The 16,317-nt window shown below is 46.2% G+C and overlaps 6 protein-coding genes across 7 annotated transcripts; 2 read left to right on the plus strand and 4 right to left on the minus strand.

Annotated features, from left to right (window-relative positions):
- LOC131286748 (polyphosphoinositide phosphatase) lies at nt 1–2,808 on the minus strand. Its single transcript, XM_058315746.1, has 4 exons — nt 2,737–2,808; nt 1,069–2,662; nt 387–984; nt 1–307 (listed from the first exon to the last, which is right to left on the minus strand). Exons 1-4 carry the CDS (start codon nt 2,806–2,808, stop codon nt 1–3), a joined length of 2,571 nt encoding a protein of 856 aa, XP_058171729.1.
- Nucleotides 2,809–3,083: 275 nt separating this feature from the next.
- LOC131288027 (ATP synthase subunit s, mitochondrial) lies at nt 3,084–3,675 on the minus strand. Its single transcript, XM_058317124.1, has one exon. The coding sequence runs from the start codon at nt 3,658–3,660 to the stop codon at nt 3,085–3,087; it is 576 nt and encodes a 191-aa protein (XP_058173107.1). The 5' UTR covers nt 3,661–3,675; the 3' UTR covers nt 3,084.
- A 700-nt stretch (nt 3,676–4,375) lies between these two features.
- LOC131284780 (KAT8 regulatory NSL complex subunit 3) lies at nt 4,376–7,575 on the minus strand. Its single transcript, XM_058313638.1, has 4 exons — nt 7,062–7,575; nt 6,158–6,982; nt 4,514–6,084; nt 4,376–4,446 (listed from the first exon to the last, which is right to left on the minus strand). The coding sequence occupies exons 1-4, from the start codon at nt 7,331–7,333 to the stop codon at nt 4,376–4,378; spliced, it is 2,739 nt and encodes a 912-aa protein (XP_058169621.1). The 5' UTR covers nt 7,334–7,575.
- Nucleotides 7,576–7,979: 404 nt separating this feature from the next.
- Nucleotides 7,980–9,341, plus strand: LOC131287861 (DNA-directed RNA polymerase III subunit RPC4). The gene is made up of 4 exons (XM_058316948.1): nt 7,980–8,242; nt 8,319–8,479; nt 8,554–8,745; nt 8,812–9,341. Exons 1-4 carry the CDS (start codon nt 8,007–8,009, stop codon nt 9,297–9,299), a joined length of 1,077 nt encoding a protein of 358 aa, XP_058172931.1. The 5' UTR covers nt 7,980–8,006; the 3' UTR covers nt 9,300–9,341.
- Nucleotides 9,293–9,987, minus strand: LOC131287862 (small ribosomal subunit protein mS26). The gene has a single exon (XM_058316949.1). The coding sequence runs from the start codon at nt 9,965–9,967 to the stop codon at nt 9,323–9,325; it is 645 nt and encodes a 214-aa protein (XP_058172932.1). The 5' UTR covers nt 9,968–9,987; the 3' UTR covers nt 9,293–9,322.
- A 580-nt stretch (nt 9,988–10,567) lies between these two features.
- On the plus strand, nt 10,568–14,773 carry LOC131287860 (V-type proton ATPase catalytic subunit A). Of its 2 annotated transcripts, none has more exons than XM_058316946.1 (6): nt 10,568–10,711; nt 11,157–11,304; nt 11,938–12,132; nt 12,198–13,281; nt 13,718–14,114; nt 14,190–14,773. In XM_058316946.1, the coding sequence occupies exons 2-6, from the start codon at nt 11,229–11,231 to the stop codon at nt 14,280–14,282; spliced, it is 1,845 nt and encodes a 614-aa protein (XP_058172929.1). In that variant the 5' UTR covers nt 10,568–10,711; nt 11,157–11,228; the 3' UTR covers nt 14,283–14,773. The 2 variants fall into 2 exon arrangements, with proteins under 2 accessions (XP_058172929.1, XP_058172928.1); XM_058316945.1 differs by having other exon boundaries at nt 10,580–10,618.
- The last annotated feature ends 1,544 nt before the right edge of the window (nt 14,774–16,317 follow it).

A 16,317-nucleotide genomic window follows, 5' to 3' on the forward strand; every position in this document is an offset into this window, starting at 1 on the left:
TCAAGCGAACATATTCACATACTCCAGGATCTTTGGGTCACACCGGTATCCCTGTATGATGGTGTCCTTCAGCAGGCAGTACTTCTCGTAGATCGCTATGCTTTCTGCGCTCACCGTCGGAATCGGAACATCGTTCTGCAAGTCCTGCTCTGCTGGCCCGTTGGCAACGATTATTTCATTGTTCTGTATCGAAAGTCCCCCGCTTTCGTTCATTGCCGCGTGTCGATTGTACTGGTGCGGGGAGGACGGTCGTGCCGGTCCTCCGAAGGGACTGCAGATCCGATTGATTTCGGCGTATTTTTCGTACCTGGTATAGAATGGCAAAAATCAAATTTATTCGATCAGATAAAACCTTACATCGCCTACTTGGGTATGCTCCAACGTACTTTAACATATCCGCTTTTTTGGGCATTTGAATTTCAAACCCATAGATGTCGTTCGTCATCGGAAACATGGAGCTGAGCGTGACGGGATCCTCCGCCCGGCTACTGTTATTGCTACTGCTCGCTGCCGTTGCATTCCGATTGCCCTTATCCTCGTCGTCCGACTCGGACTCATCGTCGGACCGATCGGACGACGAACTATTCGTCGAGCTGGTTGACGATTGGCCGGTGAGCGAAGGATTTTTCAGTCCCGCATTCTCCATCCGCCGGATCGGTTCGAAGGGGCTGAAATGGGAGCGAAAGGCGGGCACCAGGTTGCGCGACTGGTGGCTCAGCTGGTAGTCGATGTGCTCCTCGAACGAGGTTAGTTTGTAGTCGTAGTGAAAGTTCGAGTAGTAGTCAATTATTTCCGCATCGTTCGAGTGGATCTTGATGAGCTCTTTGACGACACGGTTTTCGTCGCTCACTGCCGCCGGCAGGCAGTTCATCACGAACGGACTGATCCACTGGGTCAGTGGAATCGACGAGATTTGGGTGATTTCGTCGAACCGCGCGTTGTGGATGTAAAAGTCCGTCTCTAAATCCCAGATGTGGAGAGTTTCTACACGAAGCGGATAGGAAAGGAGGATAAAATTATTAATCTCCGACCTGCCCGAGCATAAATAGAAACGCTTCCACTACTTACTGTTCACCTCCGCTTTGGAGGGAATGTAATAACCAAGGAAAAGATTGATGCTATGCTGTTTCTCCGTATCACTGAACGTATTGCTATAATACCGGCTGAGCGTTTGCATAATATCGTTGCCCTGTGACGCCCAAACGGCCGTTTTGCGATACGTTTTAATGCGGTGCACCAACTGTGACCCACCGTACTGCATGGCCAGTGTGTCACCGTGGTCCTCGTACAGATTTTCCAACATTGTAATGCAATCAGATTCAAACTCCAGCTTGCGCTCTTTCAAAAACCCAAGATCGTACAGTTGATGCGCCAGAACACACTTCCCTATCGCAAACTGTGCCGTGTTGGTGCGATCGAGACAGTCCACGCAGTTCACCCGCACGATCCCGGTCTGCTTTTGGCTCCGTTCGTCATCCAGATAGAACAACCCCGTCTGCTGTATGACCGTATCGGCAATCTTGGCCAGCTTCTCCATCACGTTTCCCTTGCCACGGCTTTTGCGTGCCATATCGAAGTCGATGTAACGGATGCGCTGCTGTGGTGGGAGGAATTGGTTCAGATAGCATACGGTCGATTGCATTTCTTCGCTTAGTAAACTTTCGTGGCGTCGTTTTTCACGCGTTTTCACAAGGTTCAATATGATAACCGGCGCTCCGTAGTGAAACATCAGCCGCTGGTAGTGCTTACCGGCCGTTTCACCATACGGATCGGACAGATCAATGGCAATCTGGGGCTTCGGAACCATCTTACTGACATCCTGCGACCAATGCGACGGCACCGAACCGCGCAACTGCGTGAAGCTGCACTTCCGATTGCCATCCTGCACGATCTGCTCCGTTTCCACCTCGTTCGCTACGTCTCCGTGGAAATTAGCGCCACGCTTAAGGAACCGAGTACCCGCGTACCGTGTACTGCGCCTCGCAATCAAACATACGTACACCTGCCGTCCGAAGATGTTTATACTCGACTGACTGATAAATCCGTGAATTATTTCCAACATCCAGTCCTTGTGCACGATGCCACCCATTGGTTTGAGCAGAAACGAATTCCACACAAACCGCTCCCGGGACACACCGCGGAAGGCGTAGGTTGTCTTCTCCCCGGTGCGGTTCTGCCATACGAGCGGCTCGTCGCGCACAATATCGCACCGACTGCCGACGAACTTCGGTGGTGCCAGATTGTACTGCAAGCTGTGCGTAAGATCATAGCTGTAGCTAAAGTAGAAATTACTGTTCAGATCGACATTGTTGAACATTTTCAAGTAGCGCTGCTCGAGCGGTTGCATTTGTTTGCCGGATGATTCGTTCACCCGAATCATGGCCGTGTCCTTGATGGTGTAGATAATGTGCTTGCCAATGAAGGCGCATCGTGTCCGCTTGGTCACCAGTATCAGGTAGTAGCTTTCGAGAAATTTAACAAACCCCAACACACCGTACGCACTGATCGAACGGGTGAAGGAACGGGACTGGACAAACTTTCGGATGTCAGCCTTTTCCAGCTCGTTCGGGTTTTCGTAGATTGAAAGATCCGGTGCACGTCGGTCGATTTCCAGGACGCGGAAACGGGTTTCCTGGCTATTGCTTCCGATAAGGTAGAGTTTCTGAGCATGGAGGAGAAAAACAAACCTGGGTTAGTTCATTGGCCACTACAGCTTAGTTTATAAAAGGTACTCACGGCTTTCGTCTCAAACAAGGCCACCTTCTGTATCGAGCTTATGAGCGGCTGAAATCGTACGTTTTGATCCATTCTAGCTAATGTTTTAGATCATTCTTAGCAGACAATAAAAGGGATGGTCAATTGTTGACCTCTTTTTGGTAATTCATGATAACAAATGATGATTCATCGAAATTGTCATAGCTTCGTCGAAATCTTTCAATGCCCAAACAATCGATGAAAAACTTGTTTTTGTTTTGATCCCTTACGTTACTTTGCCTCAGAAAAGTATTGTATAATATTGCATAATAATTCACTTTTTTTAAATTACCATGACTAGCGGTTTATTTTGTCTTTCGTGTATTACAATTATGGTTTCATATCGAACTGGCACTCAGGAAGTGCCTCCTTCAGCTGTTTTTCTACTTGTTGTAAATCTTTCACATAACCCAATTCGAACGTTTTTAGCTGCTGCAGTTTGGTCAACTTCTTCAAACACAGCAAACCATGATCGGTAACGTTACCACACTTCGAGATTTGCAACTCCTCCAAAGTACCGGCAACATTTTTCAATTTATACAGTGCTTGATCGTCGATGTACACACAGTTGTGCAGCGTGACCTTCCTCAACCGAGTCAAACCTTCGAGATGATCGAATCCGATGTGCATGATGCCCGAGTCCGTTCCGTCGAGCTCCTCCATCAGCACCGGTAGAGTTTCATGTGGTAGGGCATTAAAGTGCACGTGCGTCCGGTGATCTTTCACGAACTTTGCCTTCGCCCCGTTTTTCAGCAACCATTCCGCACAGAGCCGATCCGGGCCTACCTTCTTCAGCCGGCTGCGGTCGACCCGGTTAAACATCATATTAACCCAGCCCCAGAATGGCCGGCTGAGTGGTGCTCCAGCCATAGATACTGGATCAAATTTCGCGGCAACTCGCACCATTGGTCGTACGGTAAGCATTTCCTAGAAACCGAGAATCAGGTTATAGAAAAGATTTACGTCTATTTCATGTATAATTTACTACTTACGTTTGTTTTGCTTTAACCGGGTGCAATAAACAACGTTTCGCGGTGCATCACCTAGTCAAACTGTCCCAAACTAACGAGGATTTGGCATGTTGACAAACTGCAATGTTGTGAGAATCATCTGGAGCGTTTCAATCCACCTAAAGTTGTACAGCATGATTTACTTGAAAAAGTATTTGAAATGTGTTCAAATTTTAGTTATAGTAGTGGTGTTTAAATCTCATCGCATATTTTTTTATATTATAATTGCAAGGAAGGGACGCATTTTTCCGGATAGGTACGCTGTTTTATAAAATTTTAAATTTGGATTGATTTAATTTAAACACGTATGCTAAGGTTTTACTGCTGATGAAGTGGGCCGTACCATTAAAAATAAAAAAAACTAATATTTACATACATATCCTTCTAGAACTTTTATTTTAAAAACTGTTAGAATTTTTTCCTCCAAGTATTCAGGATCACCGTTACAAGAGTAAAACATTTCTCACACTTTTCTTCAACGAAAGCTACAGCTGCAAACAAAGCTCTTTGCCATAAAACGATCTATTATTTCAACAGAGCTTAATACAACGTTTGTACATAGCCTTAAAATACCACTCTGAAATTAAAAAAAATGTTTATGGTCTAAGTTCTTAGTTTTGGATGAAATCATTTATCATCGCCCCCGTCTTCCATTGTTGCTGGGCTCTGTTTAACTGGCGCACTGGTAGAAACTATGTTAAACCGTTTCAAAGTCAAATTACGACCCACTAAAGAAGTGGACAAAGTACCAGCCGATACTGAAGCCGGACTGGTTTTGATAACAATCTTGTTGCCACCAGTGCTGGTGGTTATGATGCTGCCTTCCGGTTGTGCGGTGACTCCAGTTTGCGACAAATTATTGCCTCCCGTCGTACTAATGACAATGGGTTGATATTTGCCCTGTTGCATGGTGACCGGGGTACCGGTTTGCTTCACGCCGGAACTGTTGATGAATTCAACCTTACCGCGGGAAAAAAGTTCACCCAAATTTTTCACCACCCCCGAGGAAATGGTACCGGTGGCGGGCGTCAGTGGTTTCGTTAGCAAGAGCTTCGTGTACTTTACCCCGGTGTTGCTACCGCTCGAGACTATCGTGCCAACCGTACCGGTGCTGGTTGCTGTGCCAAGGGGCAGATTAAGTTTTGTCCCACTCACGTACGGAAACGTCACAGTTCCGTCGACCGGTTTCAGGCTACCTTTGTTTACCAGCACGATCTTGTTGGATTTTCCGAGAACTGCCGAGGTACCGGCACTTGCTCCTTGTAAAGTTACCAAGCGTGGCGCTTGTATCGTTGTCACCTGCGGTTCGGCGGAAGTACCAGCCGTGGTGGGGGATCCTCCAACCACGGTAATGCTCGCCACCGGTGCCGGTGGTTCGTTGTCACCTTCGTTGTCGGCAAACACAATCGGTAGGTCGAAAATGTTCGTCTGGGACAGATCATTACCGGGAGACTTAATTGGGGATGAGTGCTGCTGCTGATCATCGACACTTTGCTCGGACTCGGGGCCACGCACGATGGTAAACTTCGGTGGACTGAAGGTGATGTTATCGGATACCGAGCCGACGTTTCCACTGTTGCCGATGACCGAGACGACGGGCTTATGGGTCGATTTCACTGAGTAGAACTTTTGTGTGGTTCCCGTGTTCGGTTTCAGCTGAATCAGTTGATTTGAAATCAGCTTCACGTTCACATTGCCCGTCGTTTGAGAGGTATCTCGCTTGAGTGCAGGCAATGGAATCGGTGTGCTGGCCAGGCCCGATACGATCTGTGCACCGGAAGCGTGCATCTCATACTTGATCGTCTGATCGGCACGATCCTCCGATGTGGCTGCAATAATCGGGGAAGTCTTTTTTACTGATGGCACAACCTGCTTCTCGGGTGTGCTCGGCAAAATGCTCTGTATAGCAATGTCCAAGGCTTCCTGTGCCTGCTGTGATTCCAAGGGCTTCGGTGCCGTCCGACTGGACGATTGTCGAGACTGCTTTACGCTACTTTTCCGCACATCCGTGGTGGTTTTTCGTTTACGTGGCACCGACGACTCTACATCATTCAGTGGCACCAACACATTACTCGACGATAGCGGTCCGTTCGAAGCTGGTTCCGGTAGGCCGGTTTTCTTCTGCCTCGGTGGACTAAGTAAGCAGTTCGTGGCGAACTCTGCTATCTCATCAGCGACCATATTTTCCACCATCGACTGGGTGACGCCATCGATTTTGCGCTTGGTCTTGGACACCCGTAGGCACTCGTCGGCCGAGCCGACAACAACCAACGATGTTTGGGCGAGCATGCGACTTCTTAACATTTCAATTTCCTCCTGGCTGCAATGAAAAGATGCAAAGCAACGTTTGATAAGAAAATTAAAAAGTGATATTCATCTCAAGAATACAATACCTTGATCGTGCGGAGTTCTGCCCAATGACAAACATGACGGGCGAGGTGATGTCCACGATGTGATCGTCCGGAGCGCCACGCACTCCATTGTACGTGTTGTAGGAGAATCCCAAACAAATGACGCAACTAACCGTTTCTACCAGGCCAATCTGAATGGCCAGGGCAGCGCCGGCGTCGAAGCCGACGAGTATAATCGACCTATTTGGCGCCCCGGTACGCACCTGCTGTATTTTCGTGCGCGTTGTGGCCACCATATTTTCCGCCAAACTCTGTAGGGTTTGCTTTTCGATGCTTCCCTTGATCGGTGGCGTTTGGATCGGTATAACCGAAGCCATGGTGGCGAACAAACTGAACCACTTCTGCTGCCGGGCAGTTGGTTGCGAGAATTGCGGTACCGATGGCACCACCACAATGTACGGTTGCCCCGGAAGCTTACGGTTCTTGTGGGCCACGATCGGTTCCCAAGGTTTCTTCAAGACGGGCCCGAGCAGATCCGGTCCGATGTTGTGCGGATTGCAGAATACCATTTTGTTTACCAGCATCGGAAGCTTGGCGTGCAGTGTTTGCAGAATGTCGATATAGATGGCCAGGTAGCACGGTGGAAGGTTCTCCATTAGCAAACTGTGTAGCCACTGGGTTAGGCGGGTTTCCCAAGACACACTCGCCAGCGCTTGCCGGAGCCGGCTGACCGACTTATCGATCACCGTGCGACGGTGTACGGGTTCGTGTTGTTTCTCGGTATTAGTCAACCGTGCCAGACGGTCCATATCCAGCAGGCGCGCAACACGATCGAACAATTTGAACTGCTGCACGGACCATCCAAATCTGAAAGAAGAACATAAACAATGTAACCACGGCACACACAAACAACTATCGACCAATGAGAAAGGGTGGATCTACTCACTTGTTGACTTTTTCTTCCCAGTCATCCTCATCCGACACCGAGTTCCGACCGCCACCGACAATGTTTTCACTTTCCTGCATTGCCCGTCTGGCGCTTTCCTCGTTGTATGAGGGAATCGGTGGATTGTAGGACTCCTCCAGATCGATGCGCTCATCGTGAGGATGCGTGTGGCACGACGGACACTGCGGTGGTCGGTGCACCATAAGCGTGCGGGTCGACGCCGTTTGGCTGCTTTCCAGCAGCCGGAAGTCCCGCGTATAGCTATGCTCCATTTCCACCGCACGCGTGTTCACTGGTGTGGAAGCCAGAATCGTTCAATATTTCTTGTAACCACTGGTATACAAATCCTAACGATGCGCCAGGGAACTGTAAACAGTCCGTGCGTGGTGCGGCTGATCTTGTACGGTCTTCTGCGTAGCCCTGATGGATCAGCAAAATTGAACTTGAAAAAACTTGTGACACGCCAATGTTGTTAAACACATTAGTAACATTTAGCGACGTCGTAAACTATGATAAGTGTCTTATTTTCTGAATTTCTTCACAGAAGATGCAAATTAGCAATCTTCCAAACATTTACGTCAACCATTTGACGGCGTCATTTTATCAAGGCAGTGTTGCCAGATTCATATATTATGAATTTCAATTAAAACTTATTTCATGAACGTTTCACTCTTGACTTTATTGATTTCTAAACAAAAAATGCACTTTTCTCACGAATGTTTTTTTTATTGTTGTAATGAGAAATAATTTACTTTTACGTTTTATTCAAAGAAACAAAAGAAGCACGTTCGCAGAGTACACTTTTGACGTCTCTTCCCAGTGTACTGTTTGTTTTGATTCGTGCAGTGCAGTTTGTGAAACGCATGTCTCAGTTGGAATCTGAATAACTAAAGAGGATTTTTATACTTGCCAGCAAGGACATCGAAAGAAAAGGTTCGATTCAAGATGGAGCCCCCAACCCGCATCAAACAGGAACCCGGAATCAAAACGGATTACATGGTAAACACGAACAGTATAATCCCCAACACTGCGGGATCGATGGACGTAGCTGTGAAAACGGAGCGACTGCAATCCTTCCGAATGCCTCGGGACCTTACGCTTACCAATGGACGTGCGACGAAACCTCCGGCAAACAAAAAGGTGTACACGCCCAATTTAAATGCAGTGCGCAACAAAAATACGTGAGTTATTAGGGCCATCATTGCCAGCATTTCCTATCAAAATGCAACGATGTTTCATCATCTTTCGTACTTGCAGTGATGTTAAGACCGCATCTACCGGCCCTAAGAGCAGAGTCAAGACTGATCGTAGTAAAAACGATAAGGACTTAAAAAACCGAAAAGCTTCCCTCATCCAAACATCAGGAATCTTTTCGGATGGTTTAGCACAACGAGCACCGACTCGGGCATCGAAATATGGTATGTTGTTAACGTACAGTGGTGCATTCAGAGTTATTCAGTTTCCATTCATTATATGCTTTCCAATACTATAGACCGATCAGGTTCTTCCAAAGAACCGGGCGAATCGATTAGGAAGCCTGTATTTGCCAGGACGGAAACTAAAATGGATTGGGAAGATGAGAAGAAAAGGTTGAAACATTTGTACGACGATGAGGAGGATGATGTCGCTGATATCGATAGAAAAATGGAGATTGGTTTGAAATTACCAGTCAAGCTTGAAAGTGGTACGTACCGGAAGCACGAGCCAAACCTAGCCGAACTTAATTTGAGTTCTATGTTTTACTTTACAGATGATTACAAAGCCAAACCGGAAGTTAAAACTGAAATCATTGATGACGCGAGACTAGATCCATTTACTTTGGCCGAGTCACTGGTATCGAACCCGGCATCAAACAACATATTTCTTCTGCAACTACCGGATGCATTGCCTGGGAAGTGCGATAGCGGGGAGAAGCAAACGGTAAACGGGCACGAAATCAAAACAGAAGCACCACAAGCGGCTACCACCGAAGAAGCTCCACAGTACTGTACGGTGCGTGATCTTGACGAAGGTTGTGTTGGTAAAATTATACGTTATCGGTCAGGAAAGGTGAAACTTATGCTAGGGAAAATACTGTTTGATATCAGTCTTGGAATGGACACGGGATTTCTGCAGGAATTGGTTTCGATCAACGTTAATCAAACAGAACGCAGCGGAAACATAATTAACATCAGTACCATTAAAGCTAAGCTGAATGCATCCCCGGATTGGGAATATTTATTTAAGAACTCTACGTGAAATACAACATTCTAAATGCAGCCTCAGTAGGGTTGAATATTATCTGTAGTTGAAGAATTGTTTGCACGGTGAATGTTTCCATCTCGATCCAATGCGAAGTTGTAGCTTGTCGGTTGAACCAATGCCAACTCGATCGCTTTATCGATATTCTCACGCGTAATGAACGTCTTTGATTGCTCCTTTTCGGCACGCACTTTCGCTTCAACCTCTTCCTGTTTGGACATTTCCCGTTGCTCTTTTAGCACTAACCGCTCTAGAATGAATTCCTTCCGTGCAGCGCGTTCGGCAGTCAGGCGTTCCTCGCGTTCGGCAGCGGTCTGTTGGTTCCATTCGTCGTTCCTTCGCAAAGCGTCCTGCCATTCGGCCTCTTCCTCTTCCGGAGTTTGAAGCACCAAACCAGCTCGAGAGACCAGCTTGTACGCTTCAACTTCATCGCGTAGGAAATTTCTGACCGCTTTCATCTGCGTGCGATAGTTATTGTGCAACCGCTTCAGTTCTTCGACCTCTTCCTCGATCTGTTTCCTGCGCTCTGGAACACGGAACAATTTGCTCTTGGCCGTCCCTAACCATCGTGGTTTTCGCCGGTATCGCACAGTTGTGTACTGCAGAAGGGCTAGTGCACGGGGTTTTGTGAAAACACCGGAAAATGCCGCCACTAAACTAGCCATCGTCGGTACTGTTCTGAACACCACACTAAAAGTTAAATAACATTGTTTTGACAGCTCGCTTGCTGCCGTGCTGATCAAAATACCAACCAAGGTTTGTGCACCTTTTTTCAATTTAATTTTTTTCCAAAAATTAGGAAATACGGAGTAATCTAAGTTGTTTGTCTTCAAAAGGCCTCTTAGCTGAGTGATATGTTGTACTTATAGGCCTAGGCACTAAACAATTGCGATAAATTGACTAATTTACCAATTCATTCAAATTTCGATCATGGTTTTAAATGTTTTTGCTTTCAATCTGTGCTGACAACTCGAAGTTGTCAAATCCTTTCTAGGGATGGCAAAGTCGAATCAAAGATCGCGCGAAGTTACAGTTTAGTAAATTTTTGTTAAAAATTATGAAATAGGGAGCAAATTTAGCATTTTCCATCGACTGAGTGTAGGCCACGGTGATCCAGAATTTCCTGGACAATATATCGTTTCATTTATAATTGAAATCCATTTTTGATTAAACTGTCAAAAGAATGGCGGCGCAGAAAATGGCTATCTACTGACCTCTCGTTTTACCGATCTTGGGTAGGTCTATCTTTCGGAGTCTTGTGATACCATTTTACACCTCGAGCTCAGTTGCATTGCATTTCCAATCTCGAAGACTGCGTAAGTGGTTGGCTGGTAAAAAGTTGTGATTCGGCACCAAAGTTTGGGTCAATTGCTTTGCAATTGTAAATCGTATCCCACAGTCCACCAGTGGTCAGTGTTTTAAAGAAATATCAGCATATAGTAGTGCTAGGTGAACATTGATATGCGAACTTCTTTTGCTTTCAATCGATTTTTGTTTTCTTTGCTTCTCCATCGCTCAATGGCCGGGAGTTTTCATTTCTATTGTTTTACGCAAGATAACGCTTAAAAGACTCCACACTACAGATGGAAACTATTTGTTCTAGCCAGTAGAAAAAAGGAGGTTTAACCTATGGCCATTGCTATATTTTATTCGAGCAAAACTGAAACCCCGCGGGTCACATGACACCGAGAGGGTTCCGAATCTATTGGTGCTTATTGCGTTTGTTGGGTTACCATCATCGCACTGGGGCGGTTTTGATCAGCTGATCTTTCTTTTCAACGCTGGATGGTGTCGAGGAAATATTGCCGCTCGATTAAGGTCCACTAATTTCGATCCGCTTTTCTATTTACACAGAACTTCCCAGCAAGGCAGCAGTAGAGCAAAAAGGGTATCGACACGGTCCGTCACGAGAGAACGAGATAGAAAATGTCGAATCTTAAGAAAATCAGCGATGAGGACCGCGAGTCCAAATTCGGATACGTCTTCGCCGTATCTGGTCCTGGTAAGTAAACACAGGGGGGGGGGAATGGCTTTAAGCAGCAACATTTTGAGATCCTGAAAATGGAAAATGTAGCCATTTTGCCCGTCGAATTCGGGAAAATTGAGACGATTTCCATGTTCAGATCTGTCATTCGGGATTGCGTTTGATTTCTCGAAGTCACATGACGTGTGAAGAGAATGTTGTGTATATGTGTCTGTTATGTTTTCCTGTAACCAGTATGCGGGTGTGTGCGTGCAATGACAACCATTCATGTGATCGAAAGCGACAATTTGGTTTGGTCGTCTTTTTAAATGGATTGTTGTTTTTACCATTTAAATCTCCATTTTAAGAATTTTTGTGCAATAGATGTAACGAAAAAGTGAAGTTTTTGTAAGGATGTTCGAAAACACCTAAATTAGCTAGGTTTCATTATGTAACTTCGTGCCTGCTTTGATATCATGATTTGGTCAGATGACACTCCATGCTTCACAAGCAAACAGGTGATATGGTATGAAGCTTTCAAAATTATCTAAACAAGCCGCATTGAAAATGAGTTTGAATTTGTTAAACTAAAAATATACAAAAATATTTTTAGTTCACGAAAAACATTTCGATTCGAATTTATACTCATCATGTTGCTTATGCTTCTTCCAGTCGTGACGGCGGAACGTATGTCCGGATCGGCTATGTACGAGCTGGTACGTGTCGGTTACTACGAGCTGGTGGGTGAGATTATCCGATTGGAAGGCGACATGGCAACCATCCAGGTATACGAGGAAACATCGGGTGTCACCGTCGGTGATCCCGTCCTGCGTACCGGCAAGCCACTGTCCGTGGAACTTGGACCAGGTAGGCACGTTTGTTCCGGCTAACGTCGATGGGCACTAACGTTTCGTTGTTGAACATCTGTGCAGGTATCATGGGAAGCATCTTCGACGGTATCCAGCGTCCCCTGAAGGACATTAACGAGATGACCAGCTCGATCTACATTCCGAAGGGTATCAACGTGCCGTGTCTGTCGCGTACGCAGAGCTGGAGCTTCAACCCGCTGAACGTGAAGGTTGGCTCGCACATTACCGGTGGAGATCTGTACGGTCTCGTGCACGAGAACACGCTCGTCAAGCACAAACTGATGGTGCCGCCCCGCGCCAAGGGTACGGTCAAGTACATCGCACCGCCCGGCAACTACACCGTCGACGATGTGATCCTGGAGACCGAGTTCGATGGTGAGAGCAGCAAATTCACCATGTTGCAGGTGTGGCCAGTACGTCAGCCGCGTCCAGTGACGGAGAAGCTGCCAGCGAACCATCCGCTGCTGACTGGTCAGCGTGTGCTGGATTCGCTGTTCCCTTGCGTCCAGGGTGGAACCACCGCCATTCCCGGTGCTTTCGGTTGCGGCAAGACTGTCATCTCGCAGTCGCTCTCGAAGTACTCCAACTCGGACGTCATCGTGTACGTCGGTTGCGGTGAGCGTGGTAACGAGATGTCTGAGGTACTGCGTGATTTCCCCGAGCTGTCCGTCGAGATCGATGGTGTGACTGAGTCCATCATGAAGCGTACCGCGCTGGTAGCCAACACCTCCAACATGCCTGTTGCTGCCCGTGAAGCTTCCATCTATACCGGTATCACCCTGTCGGAGTACTTCCGTGACATGGGCTACAACGTGTCCATGATGGCTGATTCCACCTCCCGTTGGGCCGAAGCTCTGCGAGAAATTTCCGGTCGTCTGGCTGAGATGCCGGCCGATTCCGGCTACCCAGCTTACCTCGGTGCCCGTCTGGCTTCCTTCTACGAGCGCGCCGGTCGCGTCAAGTGTCTCGGTAATCCGGAGCGTGAGGGTTCGGTTTCGATCGTCGGTGCCGTCTCACCGCCCGGTGGTGATTTCTCCGATCCCGTCACTTCCGCCACACTCGGTATCGTGCAGGTGTTCTGGGGTTTGGACAAGAAACTGGCCCAGCGTAAGCACTTCCCGTCGATCAACTGGTTGATCTCTTACAGGTTAGTATTTATCGTCATTTTTCTCTTTCACCTGCACATCTCCGTTGCGTAAATTTTTGGAATTATGTAGTGAGCTTATATTTTGCCGCTGAACACAAAACTTTCGCAAGTGGTGAAAACTGTTTCTGTTCAAATTATTATACGTTTAACTGACATTTTATTTAAGTTCCAAACTTATCCAAGCACAATCATTTATAAATGTTCTTGTAACAAAACGTGCTGTGGAATCATCAGCAATGATAACTAGTGAAATGGTTACACAAACAATTAAAAAACAAAGAACATAAAATCTCAACGACAGAACGGTTAAAAATAATTACACTAAGTTGGTCACATTCTTGTTGAGCATACTGATTGAATGTTACATTCCACATTATCGTATTTAGGGGTACGAAAAAAACAATAAATCATGCTTTTTACTTTTTTTTGTTTTTAGCAAGTACATGCGCGCCCTTGATGACTTCTACGACAAGAACTTCCCCGAGTTCGTGCCGCTGCGTACCAAGGTCAAGGAGATCCTGCAGGAGGAGGAAGATTTGTCCGAAATTGTGCAGCTCGTCGGTAAGGCTTCGCTCGCCGAAACGGACAAGATCACCCTTGAGGTTGCCAAGCTGCTGAAGGACGATTTCCTGCAGCAGAACTCGTACTCGGCGTATGATCGCTTCTGTCCGTTCTACAAGACAGTCGGTATGCTGAAGAACATGATCGGCTTCTACGATATGGCTCGCCATGCCGTGGAAACGACTGCACAGTCCGAGAACAAGATCACCTGGAACGTGATTCGTGACGCGATGGGCAACATCCTGTACCAGCTGTCGTCGATGAAGTTCAAGGTATGATGAGACTATGGCCTATCATTGTTTATACAACCGTTTACTAATTGGATAAAATTTTGTTCTCCATTTTAGGACCCCGTGAAAGACGGTGAACCGAAGATTAAGGCCGATTTCGATCAGCTGTACGAAGACATGCAGCAGGCATTCCGTAACCTAGAGGATTAAGGTGGCACGCATCTCCGTGCGAGGAAGAAGCGTGTGCCAGCATACAAGAAGCAAAGTCGGAGAGGGTAGAGTGTGTACTACTATTTGTAAGATTATTTTACCATATTGCCAGCTATTCCACCCGACGGGGGCGTACCTTTTGGGGAGAGGTGCGCCCCTTGGGCGCTGGCGTATCGTGAAATACGACACAAGAAGAACCACGATAAGAGAGACGTTATATATAGATACTATATGTACACACATGCACAGGTGCAACATGTAACAAGTATTCCACATGCGGTAGATATAGTAATGTCGTTCTGCGCCGTGCGGAGGGACACGAAGGATACACGGAACTAACAACAGCATTAACATCAGCGTAAAAAAAGGGGATAACTACAAACGTGTGTGTCCATCGTGTGCATCCGTCGGATGCGTGAGAATGTTTTAATTTGGTTTGTTATAAAGAAGTAAACGCAAGAAACGGCAGAAGATGTGGCCTACGAAACCCATCTACCGGGCAATGCCATCGTTCGTCCTCGTTCGAGCAAACGTCAAACAGAATAGGCAAACTGTTCGTACTCCTTTCTTTCTCTGCTCCCTTAATCTCTCTATCGGTTGCCGGTTGTTGCCGTGGCGACGGATATCAACCAACGTCGGCATGCTAGGCGTTTAGGATTGTTCATCACAAAACAAAAAAGTGGTCTAGAAAGTACAATTTAAATCCCATCCTGTACTTTGTGTGTGTGTGTGTGTAAAAACGAAGGGGATCACAAATCCAAATGCATCATGCACCACCGGCAGCGGCCCGTGCACCGCCAGAGGGAAAGGGTGTAACCCGTGGAACGGTAGGCGGAATTAATGTCGCAAAACGTACAATAAGGAGAGCCAACTTATGTTATGTTGCTATATATATTGTTTTTTTTTGTTTCAATTTAATATTCTTGTAGAAATTGTAAACCACGTAGCGGTGGCATAGTGTCGCTAAAAGATATAAGAAACATATATACATATAGAGCTATTAAGCATGATTACAACAAACAAACAAACAAACAAAAGAAAAAGTCTTTTACAATCGGCAAGTGTTAATGGAGTGTTGAAGTTGGCGGTAAAAGGATCGTAGGGAGGCGTACATAAATGAGTTGTAAAACTTAAAGAAAAAAAAAACCTAGAACGAGAATAATTCTTCACTACTGTTAAGCCGTACCGAAAGAGTCAAGTCGTTCTGGAGAATATTGTTAAAAAAAGGGATGTACTAACTATTATATCCATTTTTTCTCCCCTACGTCCACTGAGTGCTCGTTACAAACCTTCAATCGCGTGCAATCCAGAGTTGCCGTGGCGTTTCTTCCTTTCTTTCAATTTACTTAAAAAGTTCGTTGAGTTTATTTTAATGCTTTACGTTTCTCCTTAACTTCGCTGCCTTCGTCACAACGAAGCCCTTGGCGATGTTCATTGTTCTTTGTTAAATATTTAGTAACGTCTGCGCGATGTCCAGAATTGTCCTTTATTTTGCATGTAAGTGTTAAAACTGTGAGCTGGCATTCGAAGTTGTAAGCACCGACACATCATAAGACGACTTTATTTTACAGTTTCCTTATTGAGCGAAGCGCTAGCACAAGGAGAAAAGGGTTAACATGATGGAACCATTCGTTTATTCCGTTTCCGGTGAAGGAAATCCTTTCAATGTTGTGTCCGATGGTCTTGTTTGCAATCGCGTGATGTGGATGTGTGTTTTCTTAAAATCGCTCTCCCCCTACCATCGTGTAGGGTAGTCGCAAATGCGTGCGTTCGTACACGCAGCCGCAGTCCAAGCAGCGTAAAAGCTGCTGCAAAAGAAATTATCCGAGACACACCGGACCGGAAGTGTGTTTGGTGGTGCGCAAATTGTAACTGTACTACTTAGTCGAATGAAGATGGATATTGAAATGAATAAAATCGATCGGAAAATTGCATTCCAAACCGCGGACAAATGCGTTCTTTACTTTGATTACCGCTATGTTTTAGTAGGACGACATTGTTCTAATGATTGATAATGTCGAGTTGTATTTTAGCG

Source organism: Anopheles ziemanni, chromosome 3 (genome assembly GCF_943734765.1).
Source record: "Anopheles ziemanni chromosome 3, idAnoZiCoDA_A2_x.2, whole genome shotgun sequence".
NCBI lineage: Eukaryota > Metazoa > Arthropoda > Insecta > Diptera > Culicidae > Anopheles > Anopheles ziemanni.

Bases quoted from the DNA above. Each gene is read 5' to 3' on its own strand.
- LOC131287862 (XM_058316949.1), bottom strand. From the start codon at position 9,967: ATGGCTAGTTTAGTGGCGGCATTTTCCGGTGTTTTCACAAAACCCCGT.
- LOC131287861 (XM_058316948.1), top strand. From the start codon at position 8,007: ATGGAGCCCCCAACCCGCATCAAACAGGAACCCGGAATCAAAACGGAT. The intron at 8,243-8,318 runs GTGAGTTATTAG...TCGTACTTGCAG, and splicing joins GCAGTGCGCAACAAAAATAC to TGATGTTAAGACCGCATCTA. The intron at 8,746-8,811 runs GTACGTACCGGA...TTTACTTTACAG, and splicing joins ACCAGTCAAGCTTGAAAGTG to ATGATTACAAAGCCAAACCG.
- LOC131286748 (XM_058315746.1), bottom strand. From the start codon at position 2,808: ATGGATCAAAACGTACGATTTCAGCCGCTCATAAGCTCGATACAGAAG. The intron at 2,663-2,736 runs GTGAGTACCTTT...CTCCATGCTCAG, and splicing joins CCTTGTTTGAGACGAAAGCC to AAACTCTACCTTATCGGAAG. The intron at 308-386 runs GTACGTTGGAGC...ATTCTATACCAG, and splicing joins AAAAAAGCGGATATGTTAAA to GTACGAAAAATACGCCGAAA.
- LOC131288027 (XM_058317124.1), bottom strand. From the start codon at position 3,660: ATGGTGCGAGTTGCCGCGAAATTTGATCCAGTATCTATGGCTGGAGCA.
- LOC131287860 (XM_058316946.1), top strand. From the start codon at position 11,229: ATGTCGAATCTTAAGAAAATCAGCGATGAGGACCGCGAGTCCAAATTC. The intron at 11,305-11,937 runs GTAAGTAAACAC...TGCTTCTTCCAG, and splicing joins CTTCGCCGTATCTGGTCCTG to TCGTGACGGCGGAACGTATG. The intron at 12,133-12,197 runs GTAGGCACGTTT...ACATCTGTGCAG, and splicing joins GTCCGTGGAACTTGGACCAG to GTATCATGGGAAGCATCTTC.
- LOC131284780 (XM_058313638.1), bottom strand. From the start codon at position 7,333: ATGGAGCATAGCTATACGCGGGACTTCCGGCTGCTGGAAAGCAGCCAA. The intron at 6,085-6,157 runs GTATTGTATTCT...TTTTCATTGCAG, and splicing joins CAGAACTCCGCACGATCAAG to CCAGGAGGAAATTGAAATGT. The intron at 4,447-4,513 runs GTACTTTGTCCA...AGTTTCTACCAG, and splicing joins TCCGGCTTCAGTATCGGCTG to TGCGCCAGTTAAACAGAGCC.